Source organism: Rhinolophus sinicus, linkage group LG09 (assembly GCF_036562045.2).
Source record: "Rhinolophus sinicus isolate RSC01 linkage group LG09, ASM3656204v1, whole genome shotgun sequence".
NCBI lineage: Eukaryota > Metazoa > Chordata > Mammalia > Chiroptera > Rhinolophidae > Rhinolophus > Rhinolophus sinicus.
In genome coordinates this window covers 59,295,195-59,311,450 of record NC_133758.1, presented here as the reverse complement: position 1 = coordinate 59,311,450, position 16,256 = coordinate 59,295,195, and the positions used below count along the sequence as shown (strand labels likewise).

The 16,256-nt window shown below is 39.3% G+C and overlaps 1 protein-coding gene across 7 annotated transcripts in view; it reads left to right on the top strand.

The window, feature by feature from the left end:
- The first annotated feature begins 1,448 nt into the window (after window positions 1-1,448).
- Window positions 1,449-16,256, top strand: part of HMCES (5-hydroxymethylcytosine binding, ES cell specific) — a 33,728-nt gene continuing 18,920 nt past the window's right edge. For 2 of the 7 annotated variants that reach the window (XM_019717199.2, XM_074340490.1), the window contains exons 1-4: window positions 1,449-1,556; window positions 2,610-2,814; window positions 10,281-10,424; window positions 11,263-11,388. In XM_019717199.2, the coding sequence (XP_019572758.1) occupies window positions 2,632-2,814; window positions 10,281-10,424; window positions 11,263-11,388 (453 nt within the window). In that variant the 5' untranslated portion in view covers window positions 1,449-1,556; window positions 2,610-2,631. Of the gene's footprint in view, window positions 1,654-2,009; window positions 2,139-2,609; window positions 2,815-10,280; window positions 10,425-11,262; window positions 11,389-16,256 lie in introns of those variants that run through there. The other 5 variants (XM_019717196.2, XM_074340489.1, XM_074340491.1 and 2 more) reach the window with 5 other exon arrangements.

The window sequence follows — 16,256 nt, the reverse complement described above, 5'->3', positions numbered from 1 at the left end:
CACCTTCCCCTTCTAGGCCTCCCCACCACAAGAACACCTACTCTATCCCTTTGCATCCATACCCCTTTGGTTGCTGTACTTACCATGAGACAGGACGCCCTTCTATTACTCTCTGACCAGCCCCACACTCAGGAACAGAAGCAGTGCAGGTTTGCTGAGGGAATTACAGCAGCTGACAGGCTTTGAGTTCATATACTTATTCTTGCATTTTCACAACCACCTTCCTTTTGTAGGCGATGGATTGGAGCCCCAGAAGGTTTGGGGTTGATGACCTAGGTGTTCCCTAGCATCAGGTCTGAGGTGGAGTGTGTGCTGGGATTTGCATGCTCCCACTTCAGTCTAATTCGCGGAATGCACAAAGGTGAAGAACAGCCCTTAGAGAGCTATTATTGGCTTCAGGTACAGAAATCCCTGGTTTATGTCCCAAGGTAACAGGCTTAAAGACCACCTCAGCAAAATTTTTAAATTCATGCCAGGTAATTTACCAATTTTGTGGCTGAAATACACCTGCAAAGCCCATTTTAAAAAATCTAGGGCAGGTGGGTGGCTCAGTTGGTTAGAGCGCAAGCTCTGGGGAAGCATGGGCTAGCTAGCTGTACATTCCGCAACTAGAATGAAGTCAATGAGCTGCTGCTCAGCCCCCCCGGGTGGCCAGATGGCTCAGTTGGTTGGAGCGTATCCTCTCAACCACAAGGTTTGCCGGTTGGACTCCCACAAGGGATGCTGGGCTGCGCCCTCTGTAACTAACAACTGCAACTGGACTTGGAGCGGAGCTGCACTCCACAACTAAGATTGAAAAGACAACTTGACTTGGAAAAGTCCCAGAAGTACACACTGTTCCCCAATAAAGTCCTGTTCCCCTTCCCCCAATAAAATCTTTAAAAAACAAAAAAAAAATCTTGGCCTCACCCTTAGTAAAGATTCAGATTTGGCTGGGGAGGGGAGGACCCTGAAAGAACTCGTTCTGGTGCCCAGTGAAGTTTGAATGACTTGTGTGATTCTCCAATGGAAGTTTTCCTAATGGTCCAACTTTGGCCCCAAACTATGAGGCAGTTAGTAGGATTGCGAAGTAAAGAAAATGTTTCCTGATTTCACCCGTACAATCACCTGGTGCCCTAGTTATGGCTCCCGCGATAAAAAGGATACTTGAGGCTCCCTGGGACGTATATAGAAACTCTGCCAGGGCCGTGGGGATAAAAGCCTTGTCCTTGCCGATCCTTCCTTACCCCTATTGCTGCGTTTCGCCCTGGTAGGGAAGTTAACCCCGCAGGGGAACAGACGAATATGGAGGAAAGTGGGGCTCGGAGAACCCAAAGGCAATCCTAGTCTCCAGGGGCACTTTTAGAAGATTCGGATTCAGGAGGCCATCTACTGTCTTCATTATTGGGGGTGGGGGGAAGAAGCCCGGACTGCGGAGCTCTTGGAAAGTCGCCCGGACCAACCCCCACTTGGGGGCGGGGCCTGGCGCCTGAGCGCGGGCCTGCGGAATATGAGGGCGGGGCTGGAGGAGAGGTCAGCTGGCGGCCCCGCAGGACTGAAGCGTGGCGGGCTGCTGGGTGAGAGGAGGGAGGCAAAGCGGTCGGCCAGCGCGGGTGAGGCGGGGCGGCCGGCCCGGCAGAATTAGGAGTGAGGCGACGCGGGCGGCCGGCGCGGGTAAAGTGGGACGGGGCGGATGGCCGGACCCGAGGTGGGGGCGAGGCGTGTTGGGGCGGGAGGCCGGACCCCAGCCCCAGCGCGGTGGCGCCAGCGGGAGGTCTTGGGGCCACCTTGACGCCGAGACTTGGGCCAGGAGCCCGGGGCGGTGGGCCGTCTGGAGGCCCCTGGTACTGGGGCAGAAAGGAGCCACGTTCGACAGGAAAGAGGATGAGTTTTGATACTACCAAGGGCTAGCGCCCTCGCCGCCCTGGTCGCCATCATGGAGATTAGCAGTTGCTCGCTCGTGTGAGCCCCTAATTAATCCCAGGAAAGAGAGAAGGAAAAGGAGTGGGGACAAGACTGTGAGGACCAAAACAGTCACCCACAGGAAGGAGTTAGTGGCTCCAGAAGTGACCACAGATGTCCCCTTTTTCCTTCCTTGACTGAAACATTAAGCTGAAGAAATTGACCTCAGAGAAATCAGTTTTCTTGCATTCAGTCAGGTATTTATGGAGCACCTCATAATACTTTATTTAATGCCTTGCAGGGAACTAGTGAACAAAACAGTCATAGGCCTGTTTTCTTGGGGAAAGACTTTCCTGGGGAAAACTTGACAGATGGTTCTGTATTTCCCCGAAAATAAGACCTAACCGGACAATCAGTTCTAGTGCGTCTTTTGGAGCAAAAATTAATATAAGATCCGGTCTTATTTTACTTACAATAAAATGTATATAAAATATAATACTGGGTCTTGTATAATTAATATAATACTGGGTCTTATATTAATTTTTGCTCCAAAAGACGCATTAGAACTGATTGTCCGGCTAGGTCTTATTTTCAGGGAAACACAGTTACATAGAACCACAGTTGGTGGTGGGAAGTAGAATCCTGTGGGAATCTTGAGACAATGCTGTGAATAAAGGAATAAAACCTAACATTTGAGAAATACAAACCTAACGTTTTGTGATCTAAAGGTTGTAAGAGGCAGCGTTGAAGATGTGTGGACGAACATCCTGTCACTTACCTAGAGATGTTCTCACAAGAGCTTGTGCCTATCAGGATCGGCAGGGCCAACAAAGGCTCCCAGAGTGGAGAGACGCTGACAAGTATTGCCCCTCGTACAACAAGAGCCCTCAATCAAACAGCCCAGTGCTTCTATCTCGACTACACTTTGAGAAGGTAATCACTTTGTGTATTAGCTTCTGGCCCAGCATTGTGATGGTCATCTACTTCTGTAGTTAACCCATGAACAATGCAGGGTTTGGAGGCGCCAACCCCTGTGCAATCAAAAACCCAAAAATCTACATATAACTTCTGAGTCTCCAAAAACTTTACTAATAGTGTTGACCAGAAGCCTTAAACCGATAACATAAACTGTAAGTTAACACATATTTTTTTTTTTTTTTTTTTTTTTAGTTAACACATATTTTGTATGTTCTGTGTATTGTAAACCATATTCTTACAATGCAGTAAGCTAGAGAAAAGGAAATATTAAGAAAAATCGTAAGGCAAGTAGTACGTTTACAATATTTATTGACAAAAATCCTCATAAGTGGACCTGTGCAGTTCAAACCTGTGTTGTTCAAGGGTCAACTGTATTAGGTTTGGTGTATGCTCAGCCTCTGAGATGACATTAAAAACCAGCCTTTATTTGACCCCCAACTGAGAACCACTCTGGGCCTCACTGAAAGGCGTTGTATTGGTATCTTCCAGTCTTCAAAGATAATTTGGTATTCTTCAGGCTCCTTATTGAAGTGTTCTCTATACAAGGCATACTACCCTTAATGCATGTCAAAGTTACATGAGCCTTGTATTTGAATACATTTTTTAAGACAGCATCTTTCAAACCTCACTGATCATCAGGGTCATTTGAGTATCTTTGGGGGAAAAAAAAAAAAAAAAGATTTCCATGCCCCTTACCAATCCAGCTGAATCAGAATCTCTAGGCATAGGGCAGGATTAAGACTAGCTAATCTAAAACCTCTGATGTTTCTTGAACATTGAAGTTTCTCTTCTTCCTGCTTGTGTTTTCAGTCTTCATGTTTATCTTTTACTGAAGCTATAAACAGATGTATTTGTTATCTGAAGTTTAATTGCATTCGTTGTGTTTATAGTATTTACCCATTGTATTTCTAGAATGATCAATAATTTATAATCATGTTTTGGTTCTTTGCTTTATTTTCATTAAAAACATGTGGTGTGATAAAAATGCTTCATTCCAGAAGCATTAATAGTTAATAGTTTCTCCATGTCTTTTTTTTTTTTTTTTTTTTTTAATTTTAAATGCTCTTGATACTTTTTTTTAAAATCATGATTGTTTCCATGCTGGATTTTTATTTTATTTGATCCATAATGCTTATATCACTTTATAAATCTGATTATACCCCTGCTACATGTTCTTCAGAACCCTTGTGATAATATGATAGTCAGAAAAGATTCATTTCTACATTACAGGGGTCACATTATTTTGAAATAAGCATACCAAATAATATTGATCTTTTTGATTGAATGGAGCCATTTACATAGAGTAGTATTCTTAAACCATTTTTAATGGATGTATACTTCCCTATTGAAACAAGAATACTTTTTTTTAATGAAGAGGATAATAAAAATAAAATGAATGTCATGGGGAAGCTTGATTGGGAAAGGAAACAATAAAACATGTTTTAAAGATGGTATAATTTGAAGTGAAAAGAGAGAAGGATTAAGTGTATGAGACTTATTCTTTTTTAGCCTCAGCTCTCTGTACCACTGCTTTAGAATTATAGAATGAATGTTAGCTGGAAGAAAATTTGTTTAACAGATGTAAAGACAGAATTGTAGAAAGATTATGCCTTGTCCTAGGTTATGCAATCAGTCTGAGGTTTAGACCACTGTTCCCACCCTAGTGGACACTTCCTGGAACTGAAATAGGGAAGGTAGAGTGCCTAGCGAGCATAGCCCTCCTTTTCTGTTAGTGGTATGAATTCGCTGATTGATGTAGTGATTTGACTCCACATTGCTAATAAATTTTGTTAAGATTGCTAGTATTTCCTAATTTTGATAAATATTTGAGGCTTCATGTTTCTCAAACCTGTAAATTGTAAAGCAAAATTAGAACCATTTCAGCAGCTCGTTAATCCATATATATCATCAACGGCTAGCACATACGTATAGATTGCAACATTTGCATTTGAAACCACTAATTTGCAGATTATTTCCTTTCATGTATATACCCTACCCAGCTGTTCAGGTCGCAAGTCCAAAAAAATAGAGGAAGTGATGACTAATATTGAACAGTATTTTCAGTATTTTGGCTTCACAAGCCACTTTTTATCATACCCAGTAGAGGACAGCCTCATGTTTGGGTTTGATTTATAGATGTCCAGTGAACACATTCAAGTTAAAGGTGATCACTGGAATTTGTAAGAGTAGGATTTCTCAACCTCAGCATTTGACATTTTGTGTGGGATAATTCTTTGTTGTGGGAAGCTGTCCTGTGCATTGTAACATGATTAGCAGGATCACTAGCCTCTATCCACTAGATGCCAGTAGCATTGCCTAGGTCATAACCAAAAACGTCTTCTGATAGTGCCAAATATACCCACTAGATTCCAGGTGATGGTGGTGGTGGTGTGGGTGGGTTTCAAAATTGCCCCATGTTAAGAACCTCAGATTTAGGGGTGGCCAGTTACCTCAGTTGGTTAGAGTGTAGTGCTGATAACACCAAGGTTGCTCGTTTGATCCCTGCATGGGCCACTGTGAACTGTGTCCTACTTAAAATAAATAAATTAATTAAATTAAATTAAAATAAAAAAACTAGAAAATAAATGAACTGTAAATTAAAAAAAAAAAGAACCTCAGGTTTAAGAGTATTGTTGTCTTGCAAATTTCTGATGAGAGATCATTTAGTTGGCCATTATGTAATGTTATCTTTCTAATTCTCATTTATGCTTTGGGCAGGGACCCTTCCACTTGGACGGCACATTTGATTCTGGAAGAGAGGATTTACAAAAGCTCTGTGTTTTCAAACTTCTTTCTTCTTCCTCCTATCCCTGATGACGTTAACACTTGGGTTTAGGTCCTCTACCCTACCATTTCTTCCAGGATTGTCTTTCTCTTAGTTATCCTGAACGCTTATTAATTGGTTTTATTTTTTTTCCTCTTGGCATACAATATACCAAGGCTGGGTAAAAATACATACATATACGCATGCAAACACACATACAGTTAGTCCTCATTCATAGATTCCATGTTTGCAAATTTGCCTACTTGCTAAAATTTATTTGTAACCTCCGAAATAATACCCATGTTGCTTTCACAGTCATTCATGGTCAATACCGTGGTGAAAATTTGAGTCATCTGATGTACACATTCCCAGCTGAGATTGAATAAGACAAAGCTCTTAAAAACAAACAAAACAATGAAGTTCTACCTTCTTGTTTCAGCTTTTATACAATAAACAAATATCCTTTTTGCAGTCTATTTAATGCTATATTTTTTGCATTGCTGTGCTTTTTTGTTATTTTCTCTGTTTAAAATTGTTCCCAAGCATAGTGCTAAAGTTCTGGCTAATATTCCTAAATGTAAGAAGACTGTAATATGCTTTACAGAGAAATACATGTGTTAGGTAAGCTTCATTCAGGCATGAGTTACTGTGCTGTTGGTTGTGAATTCAATATTAATGAATCAGCAATATATATGAAATAAAGTGTCTTTAAACAGAAATACACATTAAACAAGGTGATGTATTAATCAATTGATGAAAATATTGTCACCATAGGCTCATAGGAAACTAATCCAGTATTTCCCCTAAGAGCAGCAGTTCAGTATTCAATGTTCACAGCAACTTTGTAGAATCTAACTGCCGTGAATAGTGAGAATGGACTCTGTGTGTGTGTGTGTGTGTGTGTGTGTGTGTGTGTGTGTGTGTGTGTTTATAGAAAGGGGATTAACTAATATAAGCAAGATTTTTAAAGAAACAGGATAGGATCTTTCAAGAGCACTGTGGAGGGATTAGCTTTAAGCAAAAGGGAAGCCCTTCTGAAACACTACTACTGATGACATGTTTCTTGGCATTCCATCCTTTCTTGACTTCTTATTCTATTTTTTTTCTCCCTAGATACTTTTTATTAGACTCTACTTCCTCGTTTCTCCTTTTTTCTTTGTGTACCCCCAGGTTAAATCCTATGCTTGATTTACTCCCTAAGAAACTTTATCCTAATGGCTTTAACAATCACCTTTATATAGAAAATTTTACCATTTTTAATTCTAACCTTATAAAATATTAAACTACAATTTGTGTGCCTATTCCATTCCACATATTTTAATGATTCTGCAAGGTAGGTATTGTTCACTCTATTTTGACAGAAAAGAAGGTTGAGGGTCTAGGAAGTTGAGACTAGTCAGACTTCATAAGTAGCAGAGAAGGGATTTTTGAACCAGGATCTTCTTGCAAAGGCCTTATTCTTTCCTTCGTACCAGAGATTGGCAAACTGTAGTCCTCAGACCAAATCTGGCCCACTGCCTGTTTTTGTAAATAAAGTTTTATTAGAGCACAGCCATACTCATTTATTGTTCTTTGGCTGCTTTCACACTACCAATAGTGGCAGAGTTCAGTTTTGAGTCATTACAACAGAGACTATATGGACTCACAAAGCCAAAAATATTTACTATCTGACCTGTTACAAAAAAAGTTTGGTGATCCATCCTGCTACCATGCTATCTCTCTCCTAAGCTTTAATTTCACATGCTTTTTTGACATAGTAAACAGCTCTACTTGGATTTTATTCTAGTGACTTAAAACAATCTTTATTAAATTCACCTGTGAGGAAGAATTAGGACAAGGTATTGTAGATATGATTTATCGTTTCCCTGAAGTCTGGGGCCTCAGTTGAAAAGACTTGGCATCTGGGGCTAGAATCATCTAGAGCAGGAATCAGAAAACTAGGGCCCCCCTGACCATTTCTTTAAATGAAATTTTATGGAATACAGCAATATCCATTTATTTACCTATTGTCTATGGATGCTTTGTTCCTATAACAACAGAGTTGTAACAGAGACTTTATGGCCTGCAAAGTTTTTAGTATCTGGCCTTTTATGGAAAAGTTTGCCAACATCTGATCTAGAGGCATCTTCAGTTACTTATCTGGCAATTGATGTTGGCTCTTATACTGGTCTGTTGACCACAATACCTACATGTGACCTCCCTATGCAACCTGAGCTTTTTCACAGCATGGCAGTCTTAGATTTCACAGCATGGCAGTCTTAGATTTCACAGCATGGCAGTCTTGGATTTCTTACATGGCGGCTCAGAGCTCCAAAAGCAGTGTCTCAGCAAACAAGGAGGAAGCTGAAAACCCTTTTCTGACCTAGCCTTAGAAATCAGTGTCACTTGTGCCACATTGTGCATGTCACAACCCATCCATATTCAAGGGAAATGGAACATAGATCCCCAGCTCTCAATGGGAGGAATGGTAGAGATTTTGCGACCATTTCTTTCAAAATGCCATAGACTTGCCACTATTATCGGAAATTCAACATGTGATCTCTCCCCAAACCAAACCCCTCCTCTTTTTTTTTCTTGTTTGTTCAATAGTACCATCATTATTTCATTCTTCTAGGCCTGAAAACTTAATCATCCCTGTTTTCTTTTTCCATTTACACCACCACGGTTTCTTTTTTTTTTTTTCTATCTTTTGGATGTATTTTAGTCTCTACTGTCACCAAACCTCTGAAACATTGTAGTAGCACCCAAAATGCACTCTAATACTGGTTTATTCCAACCTATAGTATACTATGCCATGCAAAATAGTGTATATGTGCATTTTAATATGGAGATTTCATCAAATTCTCAAGGGCTAATTACCCAAAAAAAGTTTAACCATGTGTTTGGGGACCCAAGACTACCCCCACGTTTGAAAATTCATTAGAAGGACTCAACATATAAGGCATATAGTGACTAAGGTTTATTACAGTGAAAGTATACACAATAGAATCAGTAAGGGAAAAAGACACAAGTAGAAATCTAGAAAAATCCATGCACAGGTTTCTTTTTGTTCTCCTTCCTGTGAAGAGGTACACTAAGCATGTCCCTTCTCCATCAATGGAAAATGTAGTAACATGCAGTGTTTGCTCAGGGAAGCCCATTAGAAACCTCAGGACCAAGGTTTGGGGGCTGGTCATGTAAGCACTCTGCTTAGCAAGTACCAAAATTCCAGACTCTCACAAGGAAAGCAGGTGTTCAGCATAAATCTCATCTTTTGCACAAACTAGTCACAATAAACCGTGCTTATCAGTAATGTAAAGTTGGGAATACTCAAAGTCCAAGTTCCCAGATGCTAACCAAAAACCAACCTTATGAGCAAACCCTCCTAAAAATAGCTTCCTCACAATTGCTTTTGTGCACAAAACCACTTCCTACACATTCTTGACATGGCCTCTTTGCTCATCTAATTTCGTACCTGATCTTTCCTCCCATCTCTTCTCTGTCTGAATTCTATACAGCTTGTGGGATCCAATTCAAGAATGAACCCACCCTACCCCGTCCCCTGTTGCCTCTTCTGAGGATCTGATACTTCTCCATTCTATCCTTCACAGATCACTCCACAGAACTGCTTTGACACTCATTGTATGTCATGGCCCACAGCCTATAATATTTTATATTATTACTTAATATTTTTATGTTTGTGTGGCCTCACATATTCTAGTGCAAGCCTTTTGAGGCTGAGCATTCCTCCACATGCCCCCATAGCACCATGTCCCTTAATCACAGCACATACCTTATTGTATTATGGTTGTCTGTAACATGTGCTTCTTTTTTTTTTTTTAATAGGTTACTTCATTTTTTTTTTAATTGGGGAAGGGGTACAGGACTTTATTGGGGGACAGTGTGTACTTCCAGGACTTTTTTCCAAGTCAAATTGTTGTCCTTTCAATCTTACTTGTGGAGGGTGCCTTTCAGCTTCAAGTTGTTGTCCTTTCCGTCTTAGTTGTGGAGGGCGCAGCTCAGCTCCAGGTCCAGTTGCCATCGCTAGTTGCAGGAGGCACAGCCCACCATCCCTTGTGGGAGTCGAACCGGCAACCTTGTGGTTGAGAGGATGCGCTCCAACCAACTGAGCCATCTGAGAGCTCAGCGGCAGCTCAGTTCAAGGTGCCGTGTTCAATTTTAGTTGCAGGGGGCAGAGCCCACCATCCCTTGTGGGACTTAAGGAATTGAACTGGCAACCTTGTGGTTGAGAGCCCACTCGCCCATGTGGGAATCGAACCGGCAGCCTTCGGAGTTAGGAGCATGGAGCTCTAACCGCCTAAGCCACCGGGCCGGCCCCTGTAACATGTGCTTCTTGAGAGCTTGAGACCACATGAAGTGCAGGGCCTAGAACTATGTCTCCCACAGTGGGCACTAATTAGAAGTTTACAGGAATGAAACCTCTTTGAATCCCTTAACCTACCCAAGCAGAATGTCTTACATTCTGATAAATATGATTGCTAAAGAATACAAGTTATATCATAAATCACTAAAATTGTTTTCACATGGAATCTTTTTAATAATCTTTTCTCTATTATTTGTATTTCAATATTAATAGTAATGTAATGCATATGCTAAATTTGGTTTTTTAAATTTCATTATTATCCCCTCATTGGATCTTAACCTTTCTCCATGGCAGGGTGCAGACTCATCTGAGCGTATCATTGCTCCCATGCGATGGGGCTTGGTCCCATCTTGGTTCAAAGAAAGTGATCCTTCCAAACTGCAGTTCAACACCACCAACTGTCGTAGTGATACCATAATGGAGAAACGGTCCTTCAAGGTAAGTAGCTTACCTAGGGAAAAGGCACATATCCTGTACTTTTTTTCTAACAGAGCTAATAGTACCTGAGAAATGACATAAACCTCTCCTTCCTTGGAAACTTCCTTAAGGTCCCAAAACGTGTTCCCAGTTGTTAATGTTGAGTGCTGTTTTATTTATTACTGTGTAACAAATCATGCCGAAACTTAGTGGTTTAAAACAAAACTATATTATTTCCTATATTCTGTGGGTTGACTGGGCTCAACTGGACAGTTTTCACTTGGAGGTTCTTGTGTAGTTATAATCAAATGACAGGTGGGGCTGGATGTCTAAGATGGCTTCTTCACCAACATGTCTTACACCCCAGCTGGGATGAGTAGAACAACTACAAGCCTTTCCACATGCTTAGCTGGGGGTTGTCAGGGTAATTAGTCTTCTTACATGGCATCTGGCTTACCCAAAGCTCATGATCCAAGATAGCAGGGCTGAAGCTGCAAGGCTTTGTGACCTATCCTTGGAAGTCATACAGCATAACTCTGCAGCATTCTGTTGGCCCAGCCCAAAATCAGTGTGGAGGGGACTACATGGGGTGTGAATACTGGGATGCATGGCTTACTGGGGAGCCAACTTTGGAGACTGGCTACCACAAGTGCCTATTTGTTAGAGAGCTATTGCTGTTATGTACATTATTGAATCTTTTCAACATCTGTGTGAATGGTGACTATACAGATGAAAAGTGAGGTACATAGAATTAAATAACTGCTCTAAGGTCACACATTGGTAGACCTAAGATTTTAACTCAAGTCCATGAAACATGATTCTATCACTAAGACCATATCTTGCTCACATTTTCCCTCAGATGCCTCTGGGAAAGGGAAGACGCTGTGTTGTTTTAGCAGATGGATTCTACGAGTGGCAGCGATGTCAGGGAACAAGCGAGAGGCAGCCATACTTCATCTACTTCCCCCAAATCAAAACAGAAAAGGTATCATCATCAGCACTCACAATATATATTTAGAAAGGTACAGAGAAACGAATTCAAGAAGGACATTTTTTTCTTTTCCTAACAGTTTTTTTTTTAGCTTTATTGAGATATAATTCATCTTTCAAAGTATGCAAGTCAGTGAATTTTTAGTATATTTAAAGTTGTGCCACTGTCTAATTCCAGAACATTTTCATCATCCCAAAAAGAAATCGCGTATCCATTAACAGTCACTTTCTAGTCCCTACTCCTCCCAGCCCTGGCAACCACTAATAAATCTACTTTCTATCTCTGTAGATTTACTTATTTTGGATGTTTCACATATATGGGATCATATAATATGTGATCTTTTGTATCTGGCTTCTTTTACTCAGCAGAATATTTTCAAGGTTCATCTATGTTGTAGCATGTATCAGTACTTCATTCCATTTTATGGCTGAATAATCCATTGTGTGTATATACAACATTTTGCTTATTCATTCACCATTTGGTGGACATGTGGGTTATTTCTCCTTTTTGGCTGTTACGAATAATGTTGCTATGGACATTCATGTACATGTTCTGGCATAGATATGGGTTTCAATTTCTCTTGGGTTTGTGCCTAGGAGTGTATTTGCTAGGTCATATGGTAACTCTGTGTTTAACATTTCCCTCATAGAACTTCCATTTTAAGACACACGATAAACTTAGTCTGTTCACGTAATATTTTAAGGAGTTTGAAAATAAATCAGACATGCCATCATCATGTTTTCTTTTTAAGTAGATTTATTACTCTGACACTGCTAAAGCATTTGCATTCTCACCACAGTTTGCTTTGTTAAAATTGAGAATTGTTTGTTCTTCAGATGATGTCATCTCATTTTGGGGACTTCTCATAGTTAAGAGTGTTTGCCTTACCCTCAGAAAATTCCCTCTCTAGCCAATCTAGTAACACACAAATGATTTGGTAGAGGAAAAGGTTATTAAATCTATAAAAATTGTTAATTATAATAGTTAAATATTAAGCACTCACTGTGAGCCAGATACTCTTTCTAGGAACTTAATTGTATTAATTTATTTAGTACTTCTAATAACCTGTGAAGAAAATACTGTTCTTCTCATTTTTCAGATGAAGAGACTGAGACACAAGAGAGAAAATGTAAAAATTGTCCTGTTCTCCAAGACTCTTATTTTAACTTCACCTAATAACCTTTCATTCATCATACAACCATTATTAAAGCCCTTGCTTCTGAGTGGCATGGTCAAGAAATAGAAATTTGTACTATTTTATAATAAGAAAGCAGTGTACGAAAGTGATCATTAAGTATTAGGGAAAGACCTAGAATTAGACTGTTTAAATCCAATCCTATGACTCCCTAACTCAGTGTTTTAACATTGGTTTACAGTATGAAATCTTTTTGTCCCTAATGGTTAATCCTAAATGTGGTTGGTCAGTAATATTCTGTCTCTTCATGTTGTTTTGGGGTAAAAGATTATTGGTTTGTCTGGAGGCAATCACTGTGATGCTTTGTCAGGATATTTAGCTTTCAAATAGTTATTGATTACTTTTTTCCCCCTTAAGGGTTTTCCTATACTCAGGAGCATTTCTATCATAAGAGGAGGATACTGGCTTAGGTGGAGATTAAATTTTCAGAGAGGAAGAAATACCATTTCAAAGAATGGTCTATAGTATCTCTTTTTCCCGTTTAATTCCTCCAGGTTACCACTCTTGTTTGTATTCAGATTAATATCTTTTCTTGAGGTAAAAATTCACATAAAATGCACCATTATAACCATTTTAAAGTGTGTAATTCAGGGTTCTTAGTATACTCACAATATTTTGCAAGCATCACTACTATCTAATTCCAGAACATTTTCATCAACCCCCAAAGAAACCCTGTGCCCATTGAGCAGTCCCTCTCTATCTCTCCTTTCCTCTAGCCCCTGGCAACCGTTAATCTACTTTCTCTGTCTACAGATTTGCCTCTTCTGGACATTTCATATAAATGGAATCATACAATATGTGTCCTTTTATGCATCTAGCCTCTTAGCATGATGTTTTCAAAGTTTATACATGTAGCAATATCAGTACTTCATTCCTTTTTATTGCCAAATAATATTGGCAATAAAAAGGAATTTTATCATATGAATAATACCACATTTTGTTTCTCCATTCATCAGTTGATGGACATGTGGGTGTTTCTACTTTTTGGCTATTATGAATAATGCTGCTATGGACATTGTCATACAAGTATCTGTTTGAGTCCTTCAGTTATTTCGGGTTACATTCCTACCCACAGTGTATGAGGGTTCTGGTTTTTCCACATCCTTGTTAACACTTATTATTTTTTGTTTTAATTATAACCATCCTAGTGGAGATGAAGTAGTATTCATTTTGGTTTTGATTTGCATTTTCCTAATGACTAATGACATTTGACGATCTTTTCATGTGCCTCTTGGCCATTTATGTTATCTTTGGAGAAATACCTATTCAAGTTTTTTAAATTGTTTGTCTTTTTGTTGTTGAGTTGTAAGCCTTTTTTATATAATCTGGCTACTACACCCTTTCCAGCTTTATGATTTGCAAATATTTTCTCTCATTCTTTGAATTGTCTTTTACTGTCTTGACAGTGTCCTTTAAAGCATAAAAGTTTTAAATTTTGATGAAGTCCAGTGTATCTGTTTTTTCCTTCATTGTGCCTGTGGTTATCGTATTTAAGAATCCATTGTCAAACTCAAGGTCATGAAGATTTACCCCTCTGTTTTCTCCTAAAGGTTTTTCAGTTTTAGCTTTACATTTAGATCTTGGCTATATTTTGAATTAATCTTTGTATATGGTTTGCGATTAAACTCCAACTTTATTCTTTTGCATGTGGTTATCCAGTCATCCCAGTACCATTTGTTGAGAAGACTGTTCTGTCTCCACTGCATAGCCTTGGTACGCTGTCAAAAATCAGTTGACCGTAGATATATAGGTTTATCTCTGGAATCTAGATTCTATCCATTGATTTATGTCCATTGTTATGCAATATCACACTGTAGCTTTGTAGTAAGTTTTTAAATGGGGAATTTTGAGTCCTCCAACGTTGTTCTTCTTTTTCAAGATTGTTTTGGTTATTCAGGTTTCCTTGAAGTTCCATATAAATTTTAGGATCAGCTTATTTTTTTCCTGCAAAAAGGACAATTGGAATTTTGATAGAAATTGCATTGAATCTGTAGAACAATTTGGGCTTGTGCCCATTTTGCCATCTTTATAATATTAAATCTTTTAATCCATGAACACAGAATGTCTTTCCATTTATTTAGGTCTTTAATTTCTTTTCAACAGTATTTTATAGTTTTCAGTATACACGTCTCATACTTCTTTTCTAAGTCTAGTATAAATAATACTTTCGCATCTTCTTGGACAATGCAAGAACTTTAGAAAACTTTATTCTCAGGTCAGTATACACAAATCAACAATATTTCTATATACTAACAACAAACAATTGGAAATAACAGCATTTTTGTAAGCTGTTGGAAATAATCCAGTAGAGACCAGGGAGAAAGTGTAAGTCACTGGAGGGATGTGCTTGCATATGTGAGAGGAAATGGGATCTAGTGCACCAGTGGAGAAGTTGACCTAGCAAAAAGCATAGACCATTAGAAAGTGGAGGAAAGGCAACATATATGGTAGGTGGGAGGTGCATTGATAGGAAGCAAGGGAAGCTCTCTTCTGAATGCTTCTGTTTTGCCAGTGAAATAGGAAGCAAAGTCATCAGCTGAGAGTGAGGATGGGGGAAAAGTATTGAATGATTGTCAATAAATGGACAAGAGAAATGTACTAGGATTGCCAAATCATTGATCCATCTGGGTTTTGTTTTAAGGAAGAAAGTAGGGGTTTAACTTTCTTTTTCCTAGTATCTACCCAGTTATCCCACATCTATTCATTGAACTCTTTCATTACTTTTTTTGTTATTTTCTTTCTCCCGTTAGCTCTTCTTTACTTCAACTCAGCCTCTTCTCTTCCATTTACCAAATCCCTCTACATAGGCTAGAATTTTTCTTTGCCAGCTTGAGGCAGTGCATGCCTCAATATACCTTACTATATTTATGGTCTTCCAATAGTGGCAAGCTACCAGGCTATAAGATGGTAGAGCTATTTCTGGTTTTGTATCCAGTCGATGCATTAGCCAAATGTTACCCATCTTTCAAGGATAGGGAAGGAAACCTCTCTCTCTACAGCCGCTTCTCTCCCAACTGCAGAGATGAGCCCCTCTAAGGACCCTGCATAGCAAATAGACAGGTATTGCTCCTCTGAGAGAATCCCCAGGCTTCTTTCTACTCTCTTCAGGCAGCTGCTAAATGCAGGATCCTTGCCCCAGACCTTCTTCACACTGGTGGACCTTGCTCTTGCCTTAGAGGAGCCAGCATGTTTGTCCTGGCTATTTTGTTATTCTAGGGATGGGGGCGAGGCTGTGTATTCAGGCTGTCACCTTCCTAGATTCTCTTCTGTGATTTTTTCCATTTAAAATTAACAGTAAGTCAGAACTCCTGGGGCTGTTTTTTGAGGGAACCACTACATAACATTTCCATTCCTTTACTCTTCTCCATCTTTAAACTAGAATTGTATATCTAAAAAGAGAATTTTCCTCTGGCAGTCTTCTTGTGAGATTATTAGGCACTTGTGTGGACTAGGATAGCATATTCCTCAATTCTATACAATTAGTCTCTTATCTATAAAAATTTATGTCTATTCAAAAGACATTTATTAAGCATATAACATATATCATGCTAGGCTCTTGGAAATTTTCATATTTTTCAAAGAAATGATTTGTATCCTTGAAGCTTTACAGCTAAGACACAAATAAATCAGCAATCACAGACCAGTGATGAATGCCCATGGAAGGCAT